The 13,127-nt window shown below is 43.9% G+C and overlaps 1 protein-coding gene across 1 annotated transcript; it reads right to left on the bottom strand.

The window, feature by feature from the left end:
* Positions 1-1,038: 1,038 nt before the first annotated feature.
* Positions 1,039-9,096, bottom strand: LOC124046862 (5-hydroxytryptamine receptor 6-like). The gene is made up of 4 exons (XM_046367651.1): positions 8,232-9,096; positions 7,828-8,168; positions 3,448-3,582; positions 1,039-1,392 (listed from the first exon to the last, which is right to left on the bottom strand). The coding sequence occupies exons 1-4, from the start codon at positions 8,800-8,802 to the stop codon at positions 1,039-1,041; spliced, it is 1,401 nt and encodes a 466-aa protein (XP_046223607.1). The 5' UTR covers positions 8,803-9,096.
* Positions 9,097-13,127: the final 4,031 nt, after the last annotated feature.

The raw sequence follows: 13,127 nt of genomic DNA, 5'->3' as shown, positions 1-13,127 counted from the left end.
CTCTCGTGCGCGGTGCCAGTCAATTTCAAATAAACTAAACCATTGCCTGTCACATCACGATGTCGTCACCGTCAACGATGGCTGCAGTATATAAGGCAGAATTTAGCAACATGGTGTTTTTATTCACAACAAAACTTCAGTTACACAACGTGAAATCTATAAAGTGTCAAATAATGTCCAGTTATACATATTTCATTTCCATCTACGAAGGGTTGAAAATATGTCTAGAAAGCCCACTTTTCCTCCTCTGAAAATATAGTGTTCAGGGTAACCTGCAACATAGTCCTGAGGGGAATGCCGCCCATAAAGACAACGGTGCAGCTTCCCATCTCGAGTTTGAGGGAACGCATCAAGACATGGGACCAAACAGGCGAACATAGGAGGCTATAGGACCAACTGCAGTTCTTCTGCCTCTTCTCAACTTGAATTACCAACAACATCACAGTTGTCTGTGGACAGACCTCCTTTAGCTTCTCAGCACACTCAGGTGCCAGAACACTCAGTGAAGACATTAGTGGACACAAATGGCAACTTCCAGTGAAAAACATAATTGAACTAATCATGAACATGTGAACCCCTTAGGGCTTTTAGATGTATTTGACTATGGCAGCCTAATAAGTGATGAATAATGTATGCACTGTATAGTGTGTTAAAGTAATGTACTTTTAATGTAGGCAGGATGTTAATTAAAAACATTTAATTACAATACTATTTATAGCCGTCCTCCCACTTTTGTGAATATGAAGACAATGCAGCATGAATGAGTCCCTGGCATTTTTTATAATTGTTATCACAGTGATGTCATCTAATGCAGTCACCCAGTGATTCACCTAACTCTCTCTCATCCACTCCTGCCCTGTATGCTCACTAAATTGCACAGTCTAGATTATTTTTCCATCTTGCTACCACCCACAAGTGCTGCTTTGATGAGTTTAACATTACACCTTCCTCCAACCTTTCCCCTCAGCCAAGTTCCCCTTGGTGGTAATAAGTTACAGTATGTAACATCTCTTCACACTCTACTCTCCATCCTCCCCTTCAGTCCAGCGTGTCCACCTGATTGGGCAACAGCAGGGGCAGCTCAATCCCAGCATGGTCGTTGTCAAACAGGTTGACGGAGTCTGTGGCGGTGGCGGGGGGCTGTGGGGGGTCGGAGGTCAGGGAGGGGGGCTCCGTGGGCAGGTTGGGCTCACCGGAGTTGCGGAGGGAGAGGGAGAGCGCCAGTGAGGGTCTGTGGGGCGAGTGGGTGGAGCAGCAGGGCAGCAGCCTCCCCAGGGCCCGTTTGAAGTCACGCATGAACAGCGGGTAGATGATGGGGTTCATGGTGCTGTTACAGTAGCCCAGCCAGGTGATGGCGTCAAAGAGCGCCGGGGGAACACACTCACATACCGCCTGACGAGAGCGAGAGAGAGAGAGAGAGAGAGAGAGAGAGAGAGAGAGAGAGAGAGAGAGAGAGAGAGAGAGAGAGAGAGAGAGAGAGAGAGAGAGAGAGAGAGAGAGAGAGAGAGAGAGAGAGAGAGAGAGAGAGAGAGAGAGAGAGAGAGAGAGAGAGAGCAAAAGGCAGGCACCGGGGTTGTGTTCAGTATGTACGTAGCATGAAGATGTTGTGAAACAATTTTTTTTATGAAAAGTATTCTTGTAGGAAATATGTAGCCAGTAAGAGGTAAAACAGAAAATAATATTGTAAAGGCTCTTTTCATTAGTGTACAGAACCTAAGTAGAACATATATATACATACACACACACACATATACACATACATATACACCTATATATACTGCTTATACATATAGGGACATAACCCATAGAAGGGTGAAAGACTGGCTCACAATGGTGTATCAGAGAGAAAGGGAAAAGACTGCTGTTGGAGTGTCCTATATTATGAAGATGAATGAGGGAGGCAGTGAGTGAGATGCTGAAAACGGGAGGGGGGTGTTCACATACCACATTGCATGTGAAAGGAAGGCAGACACTTGAGCCCTCTGTCTGCTATATTCTGGAGGAGTGAAGTGAGGGACACAGATGGGAAATGAAATGACTGGATCATTGAAAGCCTGAAAGCAGGACAACGATAAGTACCAATTTAGATTAAATCATTTTATGTCACACACTTAATCCTGAAGATTAACATGCTCCCCTTGATTTTAGATAATGAGCAAATGGTGAAGGGGGGTACATTTTATGTTTGGCTTCTTTCACCTAATCAAGCATCTTATCATTTTTCTCCCCAAAATTCTACAACCCCAAAAAGACCATGGTATTGACACATTCTTGGGATGAGCCCCACCCCCCCAATTGTATTTCACACATTGCTTTCATGCTGAACCACATGGCAACACTCCAGCAATGATAAACCTGGGTGACGGAACAGTAAAAACACCCAATCGAGTCAATGAGGCGAATGAAATATGGAGCTCAGATGAAGACCACAGACCTGAATTGAAAGAAATAGGATTCCAAAACATTTGTTTTTCACTGTGAATGAAGATATACTCTACATGTGAGACATCTTACAATAATATTACAATTTAAAAATTTGTTTTGGCAAAAGTCAAATAAAAAAGTTTGTCTGTCTCCTAGAATTTGGCACTAAAATCAAGAAGGATGAGTGGACATTAAATATACAGTATGTTCCAGTAGATAAGGGAACATTTTCAAGCAAAATTCTTGTCTTTAATTTTCTACTGCTTATTATTCCACTTGACCGACATCCATTTCCATTCATACAAACAATCTATTTAGTATCCACTTGACCCCACCCCCTCCCCGTTTTGGTGCCCGTTTTGATGCCCGTTTTGGTATTTTCTTAGCACTACACAGTTAGTTCAAATAACTGAGTTTGGGAAACCCTATTCTAGCTGACACCATTCCCACAGGAATAAGGCAACCTCAGAGCACACACAAAGCAAACTTAATTGCCATAAGATGGAGCGTCACACACGGAATGGATGTGGTCCAGGTTCTGTAATACAGGGAATAATTGGCAATGAATAGGGAGGGTTTACACAAACATAATGATAACAGATGTGCTATACAATATACTGTGTGCATGTGGGTTGCATGTTTCGACCCTGAGAAGATGAGCTTCGACCAATTTATAGATTTCTATTCATCTCGGCTCAGAGCAGCTAACTGATCCCCCCTAGTGTTGAGCTCATAATTTTTTGAAAAGCCCTCGATTGAAATGTGCTTTGAATCCCAAAGTTTACTGCAAGCGCTGCAAGAAGAAACAATATCATTGATATCGAAGAGAAATAATGACCAGATTCGATTGTGCAATTTATAGGCCAATTTCTTTATTAATGTGGAGGTAAAGTGAACGTTTGGAAATTGAGATGTCACTAGGATTTCAGGAGAACATGTATACTCTTCTATGCTTGACATTAATGTAAAAGTATGTTTAAATCACTCTTTAATAAAGAGGCCGATACATTTTGAGCCACTGACCTGGGCCATGTTGGTGATGAAGAAGGGCAGCCAGGCGCTGAAGAAGAGGCCCAGCAGGACTCCCAGGGTCAGACTGGCCTTCACTGCCCTCCGTCCCTGTCGGTGGGCCAGCCGCCGCTCGCTGTTCACCGACAACTGAGGACAGAGGGACGGACAGGGCGGTCAGAGACAAGGGCCGTGTCCGAATACCTATACTTGCATCCTAAATAGGCCATTTGAGTATGCAAAAACAAAAACGGTTTAATAGTGTGCGACATTTCAAAAATCATACTAATTTCGGTTTGACAACAGCTGGTTAATTAGATATGGAGATGCGCTACCGAAATCAACTAATAGCGGGAAACAACGCAATAATGTATTTTCAGTATGCAAAGGGAGGATGGATGGGGCAATGTATCGCGAGATCTTGGCCAACAACCTCCATCCCTCAGTAAGAGCATTGAAGATGGGGCGTGGCTGGGTCTTCCAGCATGACAAAGGCCCGAAACACACAGCCAGGGCAACTAAGGAGTGGCTCCGTAAGAAGAATCTCAAGGTCCTAGAGTGCCCTAGCCAGTCTCCAGACCTGAACCCAATAGAAAATCTTTGGAGGGAGCTTAAAGTCCATATTGCCCAGCGACAGCCCCGAAACCTGAAGGATCTGGCGGAGGTCTGTATGGAAGGAGTGGGCCAAAATCCCTGCTGCAGTGTGTGCAAACCTGGTCAAGAACTACAGGAAACGTATGATCTCTGTAATTGCAAACAAAGGTTTCTGTACCAAATATTAAGTTATGCTTTTCTGATGTATCAAATACTTATGTCATGCAATAAAATGCAAATGAATTACTTAAAAATCATACAATGTGATTTTCTGGATTTTTTTTTCGATTCCGTCTCTCACAGTTGAAGTGTACCTATGATAAAAATTACAGACCTCTACATGCTTTGTAAGTAGGAAAACCTGCAAAATCAGCAGTGTATCAAAAATGTGTTCTCCCAGGAATGATCCAGGAATGATCCCAGGAATGATCCCAGGAATGCACAAAATGATTTTCTCTAAAATGTTTGTTTACATTCCTGTTCGTGAGCATTTCTCCTTTGTCAAGATAATCCATCCACCTGACAGGTGTGGCATATCAAAAAGCTGATTAAAGAACATGATCATTACACAGGTGCACCTTGTGCTGGGGATTTGTCACGCAACACAATGCCACCGATGTCTCAAGTTTGGAGGGAGAGTACACTTGGCATGATGACTGCAGGAATGTCCACTGTGTAACCATGCCAGCCCAGGACCACATCCGGCTTCTTCACCTGCGGGATTGTCTGAGAACAGTTGATGAAACTGTGGGTTTGCACAACCAAAGAATTTCTGCACAAACTGTCAGAAACCGTCTCAGGGAAGCTCTTTTGCCTGCTTGTCGTCCTCACCAGGGTCTTGACCTGACTGCAGTTCGATGTCATAACTGACTTGGGCAAATACTCACCTTCGATGGCCACTGGCAGGCTGGAGAAGTGTGCTCTTCACGAATGAATCCTGGTTTCAACTTTACCGGGCAGATGGCAGACAACATGTATGGCATTGTTGGGGCAAGTGGCTTGCTGATGTCAACGTGTGAACAGAGTGCCCCATGGTGGCGGTGGGGTTATGGTATGGGCAGGCTTAAGCTACGGACAACAAACACAATTACATTTTATCGATGAAAATTTGAATGCATAGAGACACTGTGACGAGATCCTGAGGCCCATTGTTGTGCCATTCATCTGCTGCCATCACCTCATGTTTCAGTATGATATTTCACAGCCTCATGTCGCAAGGATCTGTACACAATTCCTGGAAGCTGAAAATGTCCCAGTTCTTCCATAGCCTGTATACTCACCAAACATGTCACCCACTGACCATATTTGGGATGCTCTGTATCGACATGTACGACAGTGTGTTTCAGTTCAGTTCCCGCCAATATCCAGCAACTTCGCACAACCATTGAAGATGAGTGGGACAACATCCACGGTCCCCAATCAACAGCCTGACCAACTTTATGCAAAGGAGATGTGTCATGCTGCATGGTCACTGGTTTTCTGATCCATGCCCCTAATTTAAAAAAAATGTGTCTGTAACCAACTGATGCATATATGTATTCTCAGTCATGTGAAATCCATAGTTAAGGGACTAATTCATGTATTTAAATTGACTGATTTCCTTATATGAACTGTAACTCAATAAAATCTTTGAAGTTGTTGCATGTTGCGTTTATATATTTTTTCAGTGTAAATACTAAACTATCTTTTAATTTCTGAATTTGTCGGCACCGTGGATCTCGGGATGTGTCTGCGTTGTTGAAATCACATCAGTCATTTATGGATCAAGCCTTAGCAGTCGTTTTGATCTCGGTCCCACTGATCAGTGCTTTAGTTTATGTTGCTGTCCAGCAGTTCCAGGTTTTTCTATGCAATAGTGTTTTGATGTGAACATTTGAAAAGTTTTGGTGTGCCTACTAGGCTATTTGATCTAATGTATATGTTACAGAACTTTGGTTTCACTAATGCATTTGTTGAAATTGAACCAAATTATATGTTTCTATCTTCAGAGTTTTTTAAATAGGATAAATGGATTATATGGGCGAAAGTGTAGGTTGAATGTGATAGTCTGCAAATAACCAGCCTGAGTGATCCCATAACTCAATTTCTATTCTATTCCGAGTTTAGAGAAATTAATCAAATTTGAAATGAGATATTATCATGCTGGTCAATGTGATGCATGTCTGAATTTGGAAAAATCCACATATCCAGTCAGGAGCTGCTACTGCGTTGCGGCTGTGCTATACTGTATCGCCTCCTTTTTACTAAACGGTAGGTGCTAAATAGTAGGCTATGCGACAATGAGTACATAGTATGCCGTTTTAGTATGTAGTATGCTAGTATAGCTATTCGGACACGGGCAAGGACTGCATCTCAATGTATCCAAAAAACCTAGGTATTTATTTAACTTTACAAGGTAGCTACAGGTCCACATTGTTACATGATTCTTAAAACATTTTACAGACACTCTTATCCAGAGTGACTTACAGGAGCAATTAGGGTTAAGGACTTTGCTCAAGGGCACATCGACACATTTTTCACCTAGTTGGCTCTGGGATAAGAACAACGCTCTTAACCTCTAGACTACCTGCCGCCCTAAAACTGTTTACCTGTTCGCGGCATGCACAATTTCAAGGATTTGCAAATGAACTTGAGTTAAAACAATGAAGTGGAATTAAAACAATATTTCCAGGGTGAGCACAAATCTAATGCATAGAAAGTTATTTGTGTACAAACAGCAAACCGGTATAAATAGCTTTAAGCACCTATGTAACAATGTGCACTTACACAAAAGCTAACATTTATAGTTGGAGCTATCTTCCACATTTGGTGGAAGATAGCTTCCACCAAATTACTTTCAGGAGAAGAGACAAGAAGATGTCAATTTAGATGCATCCTTGGCCTGATTTTTCGAGGAGTCTCAGAAAAAAGGAAAGGTATGTAGGCCTAACTCTTGCATTTAACAAGATGTAATGCTCACATTGAAAGAGATGTGAAGGGTTGTTGAAAACATTGAAAAGTCCGTGTGGAATAACATTGTTATGAATCACTTTCCAAGGCCCACAATCTCAGGAGTGTAGCACATGTCATTGACTAGAAAAATACAATGAAATGTCTGTGCCATTTATTCTATCAACCAGTTTTCCATCAACAGGCGCCATTGCCCCTCCTGCCTCTTTGTATCTTTCAGAGGATTTGTTATTGACCATGAATTTCTGTTGGGCAGAACATAATCTGAAACACAACCAAAACAAACTGCAAATGCATTCAATACATTTGTAAAGTCACAAGCTTGATGTAATCATTGTGTGCTAGTAATATGGGATCAAACACTAAACATTTGACTAAATTGAATACTCTTTAAGTGAATTTCAAATGTGGGGGATTAGATAAAGTGTATTAATTTCTAAACTGTAAAACAGATATGCATGAAAACACTCATAAACGGTGACATTCTGTACTGTTGTCTCATATATATATTTTTTATGCTGGAGTATAGACCCAAATTGAAAGTTTTAGCTTCACAGTCCAAATAAATACGTAGGGGAGTGTACACACACATAATCAGCCCACAACACCTTCGTAATCTCAAATTCTTGAATCCATCTCCCAAATCAATGGCTGTGTCCTAATTATTTTAGCTAAATCCCCACATTTGTTTTCCTTCATGACAAGTAATCTGAGAGGGCATGAGAGGCAGAGAAGGCACCATGGTGGAAACCTATCCAGGCACACACTGATCATACAGGGACGGATTATACAGCATTGGGACGTAGCCTCATTGTATCCCCCTTCATTTCCTCTACCACCCCACGCTCTCACCGGCACGTGGCGTGACACAGGGTTCTCCTGATGACTGTAGTCATCTCCTTCGAGGTGAGCATGTCCGGCGGCGCCCCCACCTGGTGACGGAGGGTGAGAAGGCTCCCCAGGCGAATGATGCGGGTACGGAGGTTGACTTAGCGCCGCCACCCGCCTCGCCTGTCTCCGCGCCGCCAGGAGAATCTGACAGTAGGTGAAGCAGATGGCACTGGATGGCAGGAAGAAGGTGAGGACTGACGCCACCAGGGCAAAAGGAAAGGTAACCCGCAGACAGCACTGGAAGGACAGGCCACCGGACTGCGACAGCTGGAAGTAGGAGGCGTGGTACCACAAGCTCAGCTCTGGGTATGTGCTTACGTTGGCACTGCCAGCCCCGTGCATTGGGGAATGGCCACTCCCATGACCCAAGCTGTGCCAGTTCATCTTGATGGGCAAGAAGGAGGTGAGGGCGGCCAGACCCCAGGCCCCTCCCACCAGAAGCAGGGCCCGAGGAGGGGTCATCCTCTGCTTGTAGCGCAGCGGCGAGATGATGAGGAGGTAGCGGTCCAGGCTGATCACACACAGGTTGAGAATGGAGGCACTACAGCACATGACGTCGAAGCAGAGCCACACGGGGCAGAAGCCCGGCCACAACACCCAGGCCCCGTACAGCACATTGAGCATTGCCGGCGGCATCACCACCAGAGCCACCATCAAGTCAGACAGGAAGAGAGACACCAGGAAACAGTTGGAGGTGTTGCGCAAGGAGCGTTGGGCAAACACCAGAGCGATCAACAGAGTGTTGCCACAAGCCGTCATCAGGATGATGAGGGATAACATGCACGCCAACAGCCACGGACCACTGCCACTGATGCCCCAGGCACTGGTTTCGGACAAGCTGCCATTGGAACTCCCTAAAGGGTTAACAGCATCCCCACTTGCAGTTGCTGCCTCTAAGCCAGGTAAGGTTGAGTTGTCCATAGCGGTGGTTGACATTGGTCAATGTGAGAGCTTCCCTGTTCCTCTTCCAGTCTGTGAATGCCAACAATTGCTGTGAAGCACAAAATGTATGTGACCTCTGGTGCTAGTTAGTGCTGATAAAGCTTTCCTGACACTTGAGAAGAATAAAGAGAAGCCACTGAGGTCCTGTTTTGATCATCCGTTCACCACATTCTTCATAGGGTTAACAGAGGGGCCCATCAGTCATTTCTGTGAAAACCTCTTATTGGCTCCTGTTGCAGTTGTGATAAGAAGTGTCGGCACTGATTCTATCTCTTCGTCGTGCCCAATAGTCCTGCTTTCCTCAGCGTTGGAGCCAGAGTGAGCAATTCTGTGGCTGTATTTTTCAAAGCTGCGTGTCATGATGACACTCGCTGGGGGGAGGGCAAATTGAGAGGTGGGCTACAACGTGTGAAAGCAAAGGCAGCTTGAGAGGAATGGCAAGAAGAGGGAAAAACAACAAATTCTCCAAGTTATTCTTTACTACACACACACAAGGTTAATGGTATTGCTCCTTTTGGTGTTTGGTTGTTTGTGTGAGAGAGAGCTGTGTGAAGTCTATTTGCTACTCCTTGTGGATATGTGAATCTCAAGTCTTCGTGTTGAATAGAACATACTCCACTGTGAGGGTGTCATTTGTAAGCAAGGCTCTGGCCACAAGTGCACTACAGGTATCATGTTTTTTGTCGTGTTCCCTCCTGCTAATCCCCGTGCCGGCCACTCCAGCTCACCTCCCAGCCAGAGCAATCCGCTCCCGGGGAAGGAGCGTGTCTGAGCCTTGAGCTGCTAATACATGCCGGTGCACATTCACAGCTAGGTGATGCAAATTCACAGCAAGGAGGCAGTGTGGGACATATGTGGAACAATTTTATTTAATAGCCTGTCATTCTGACATTCTTGCATTATTTCTGTGAAAAAATACAAGTACTATTTGGAAAGGATCCGTCACACACATTTCCTAGGTGGCAAAGGTCCGGATGGATAGTCATTTAACAGCATAGTAACAAATCCCCACCTCGCAACCCATGCAACCCCAAACTGTTCACACCCCTCTTGTTGGCGGAGAGAAAATATAGCAGTTTTAAAGCACATTTTTCATCTTTCATGGGGCAGATATTTTACACAACTCCACACATTTTTCCATTTCTTATGTGTTTATATGACCACGGGTCGAAGCCAGACTAAAAATGTTTACACATTTTTTGGTATTCAGGACCCACGGTCCGTAGTGATCCTGTTCTGGATATGGACCCTGGTGCGTCAGTTGAGTATGGGGAATATATATATAATTGGTCAATTGTGTTCATTTAATTCTGTGGGTATAGGGTATATATCCTCATCAATACCCCATAATGACAAAGCAAAAACCGTTTTTTAGAAATGTTAGCAAATTGTTTTGTTTTTATGTATGTGAAATATGACATTTACATAACTATTCAGACCCTTTACACAGTACTTTGTTGAAGCACCTTTGGCAGCGATTACAGCCTCGAGTCTTCTTGGATATGACTCAACAAGCTTAGCACACCTGTAGTTGGGGAGTTTTTCCATTCTTCTCAGCAGATCCTCTCAAGTTCTGTCAGGTTGGATGGGGAGTGTTGCTGCACAGCTATTTTCAGGTCTCTCCAGAGATGTTCGATCGGGATCAAGTCCGGGTTCTGGTTGTGCCACTCAAGAACATTCAGAGACTTGTCCCGAAGCCACTCCTGCGTTGTCTTGGCTGTGTGCTTAGGGTCATTGTCCTGTTGGAAGGTGAACCTTCGTCTCAGTCTGTGGTCCTGAATGCTCTAGAGCAGATTTTAATCAAGGATATCTCTGTACTTTGCTCAGTCCATCTTTGCTGATTAGTTTCCCAGTCCCTGCCACTGAAAAACATCCCCACAGCATGATGCTGCCATGATCATGCTTCACAGGAGGGATGGTGCTAGGTTTCCTCCAGATGTGACGCTTGGCATTCAGGCCAAATAGTTCAATCTTGGTTTCATCAGACCAGATCATCTTGTTTCGGGTCCAAGTGCCCCTGCCGAACCAACCGGGGATGCCTCAGCTGGCTTAACAGGTTCTCAAGACTCGGTTGGTTCAGCAGGCTCCCCGGGCCTCAGCCGGCTCGTCAGGCCCCCACGCCTCAGCTGAGGCAACTGGCATGGTCCCCAGGACCGTCCCTCTGGTTGATGTCCTATGGCTGGGAAAGCGCGCCAGGGAGGGGGTACTGTCACATTTACTCCCACTCCCCCTTTCATGTCCTCGTTGTCTCATGATTACGGACACCTGCCACTATCGTTACGCGTACCTGCGCCTCATGAGACTCACCTGGACTCCACCTACCTGATTACCTTCCCTATATCTGTCACTCCCAGTGTTTTTTCCCTCGGGCACCGTTGACTCTGTTTCGGGTTCATGTCTGTGCACTTTTCGTGTTTCTTGGTTTGTATTTTGTATGTTCTATTTATTCAATTTTCACTTCCTGTACTTGCTTCCTGACTCCCAGCGTACACTTAACCCTTACCGTAACCATGTTAAATGTCTACTTCAATGGGGTAAGAAAGTACCAAGGATTCCGGAGAGATCGGACCTACTCAAAATGGCGCCACACAGCTTCCAGAAGACTAGGGATTTTGTGGCTAATTGAAGTAGAACAGTAATTTTGCTCATAGATTATACATTTACATTACATTTATACATGTTTATACAACGGTGGGTCTAATCCTGAATGCTGATTGGTTAAAACCATATTCCACACTGTGTCTATTCCAAAAGTTGCCACCGGCTAAATCGATGACATTAAAATGCCTATTTACTCTGTTCCATCTGACTGTGCAATCCACTGTCTCATCAGCCCAGCCAGGCAATTTATAAACTTGATCTCCACTATAAAAAGCATCTAGACATTATCTCACATTTCTTTTAGACGAACATTTTGTTTTCAACAGCGGAGATTTGTATAAACCTCTCCGACATTTCCAACATTGTTTCAATATTCAAATTTGACCTCCAGCTGTCCCATAATAATGAAAGTGTTGGTAGGAGAGGTTGGACAGACAGTGAGCGTTTCTCAGCCAGTCGAAATCATGAATAAGCTGGCATCATTTTTATGGATATATACAAAGAAATGTCAATTGAAAAAAAGATCAAACTTAACAAAATGCAGCTAGTTTTCACTCTTTCCAGCTTAAGTTTGAAGTGATTGTGTTAACTGTGTTGGCTAGATCCTCTGAACAACAGTGTCCTGACGAGTGAGCACATTTTCTGTGCCAGGCAAAATCGCGGCTCATTGTTATGGATGAATCAAAATAAATGTCACTACAAAATGTCACTGCACTTTCTGACGTGACTGAGTTAGCCGTAGTTGGCTGGATGGCTAGCTAGCAGCAAGGGATACAAATGTTGCCAGCCAGTATGGCAATGGAACATTTAGAACGAACGACTGCGTCGCATCCATAGATACAGAACAAAAAGACTGACGGACTGGGTCTTGTCTCTGGCAACCAACCGAACCGATAGAACGTATGACCAACTGCACCGAACCCTAGATTTGTGTAGAGGTAAAGACAGTTTCAAGTTGGATATTTGACGGATATTTGCGCTTTCAAACCACTTGAGCCACAGACCAAATAAGTGTTATGATGTTGGAAAAATTTCGCACTACATTGCACGGGTCTTATTTTCACGATTTGGACATGAATTCGCTTTCCAAAGCTAATAAACATGTGGAAATGTGAGCAGCATTTTATATTCCTAGTTAAATGAGTTAGGGAGCGTAAACAAAGTACAAACTTTTTTACATTCGAATTTCAATCGCTCCTTGGTCATGTGACCTATTTGACTCAAACAAGGTTCAGAATGTACAGTCAGTGGGCCTACACATTGCACACCCTTTAGTTTGTCCATTTTCATCTTGCAGGTTTTTACATGATTTAAACAATATTTTTATAAAATGTCAATAGCTCCTTGGTCATGTGACCGACTTCAAACAAGGTTCAGAATGTACACTGACTACCCTTCTATATTGCACACCCTTAGGTTTGTCCATTTTCATCTCACACAATTTTACATGTATTTTACAAAATGTAACATTTCAATTGCTCCTTGGTCATGTGACCTACTGACCTTAAACTAATTTCAGAATGTCCACAGTATAAGGGCACAAGGCAAGACCCAAATGCAGACACGGGAGGCAAATGGTTGAGCTCCGATATTTATTATAACAAAGGGAGTAGGCAAAGGCAGTTTGTAAAACAGAATGTCAGACTGATCCAGTTTGTAAGACAGAAAAGCCTCTGATACCACCGGGCGTGACTCAGGGGCTGGGGGCAGCACTCAGT

This window comes from Oncorhynchus gorbuscha, linkage group LG10 (genome assembly GCF_021184085.1).
Source record: "Oncorhynchus gorbuscha isolate QuinsamMale2020 ecotype Even-year linkage group LG10, OgorEven_v1.0, whole genome shotgun sequence".
Classification (NCBI taxonomy): Eukaryota; Metazoa; Chordata; class Actinopteri; order Salmoniformes; family Salmonidae; genus Oncorhynchus; species Oncorhynchus gorbuscha.
Note: the sequence above shows the minus strand (reverse complement) of the source record. Positions and strands in the feature narration are given on the sequence as shown.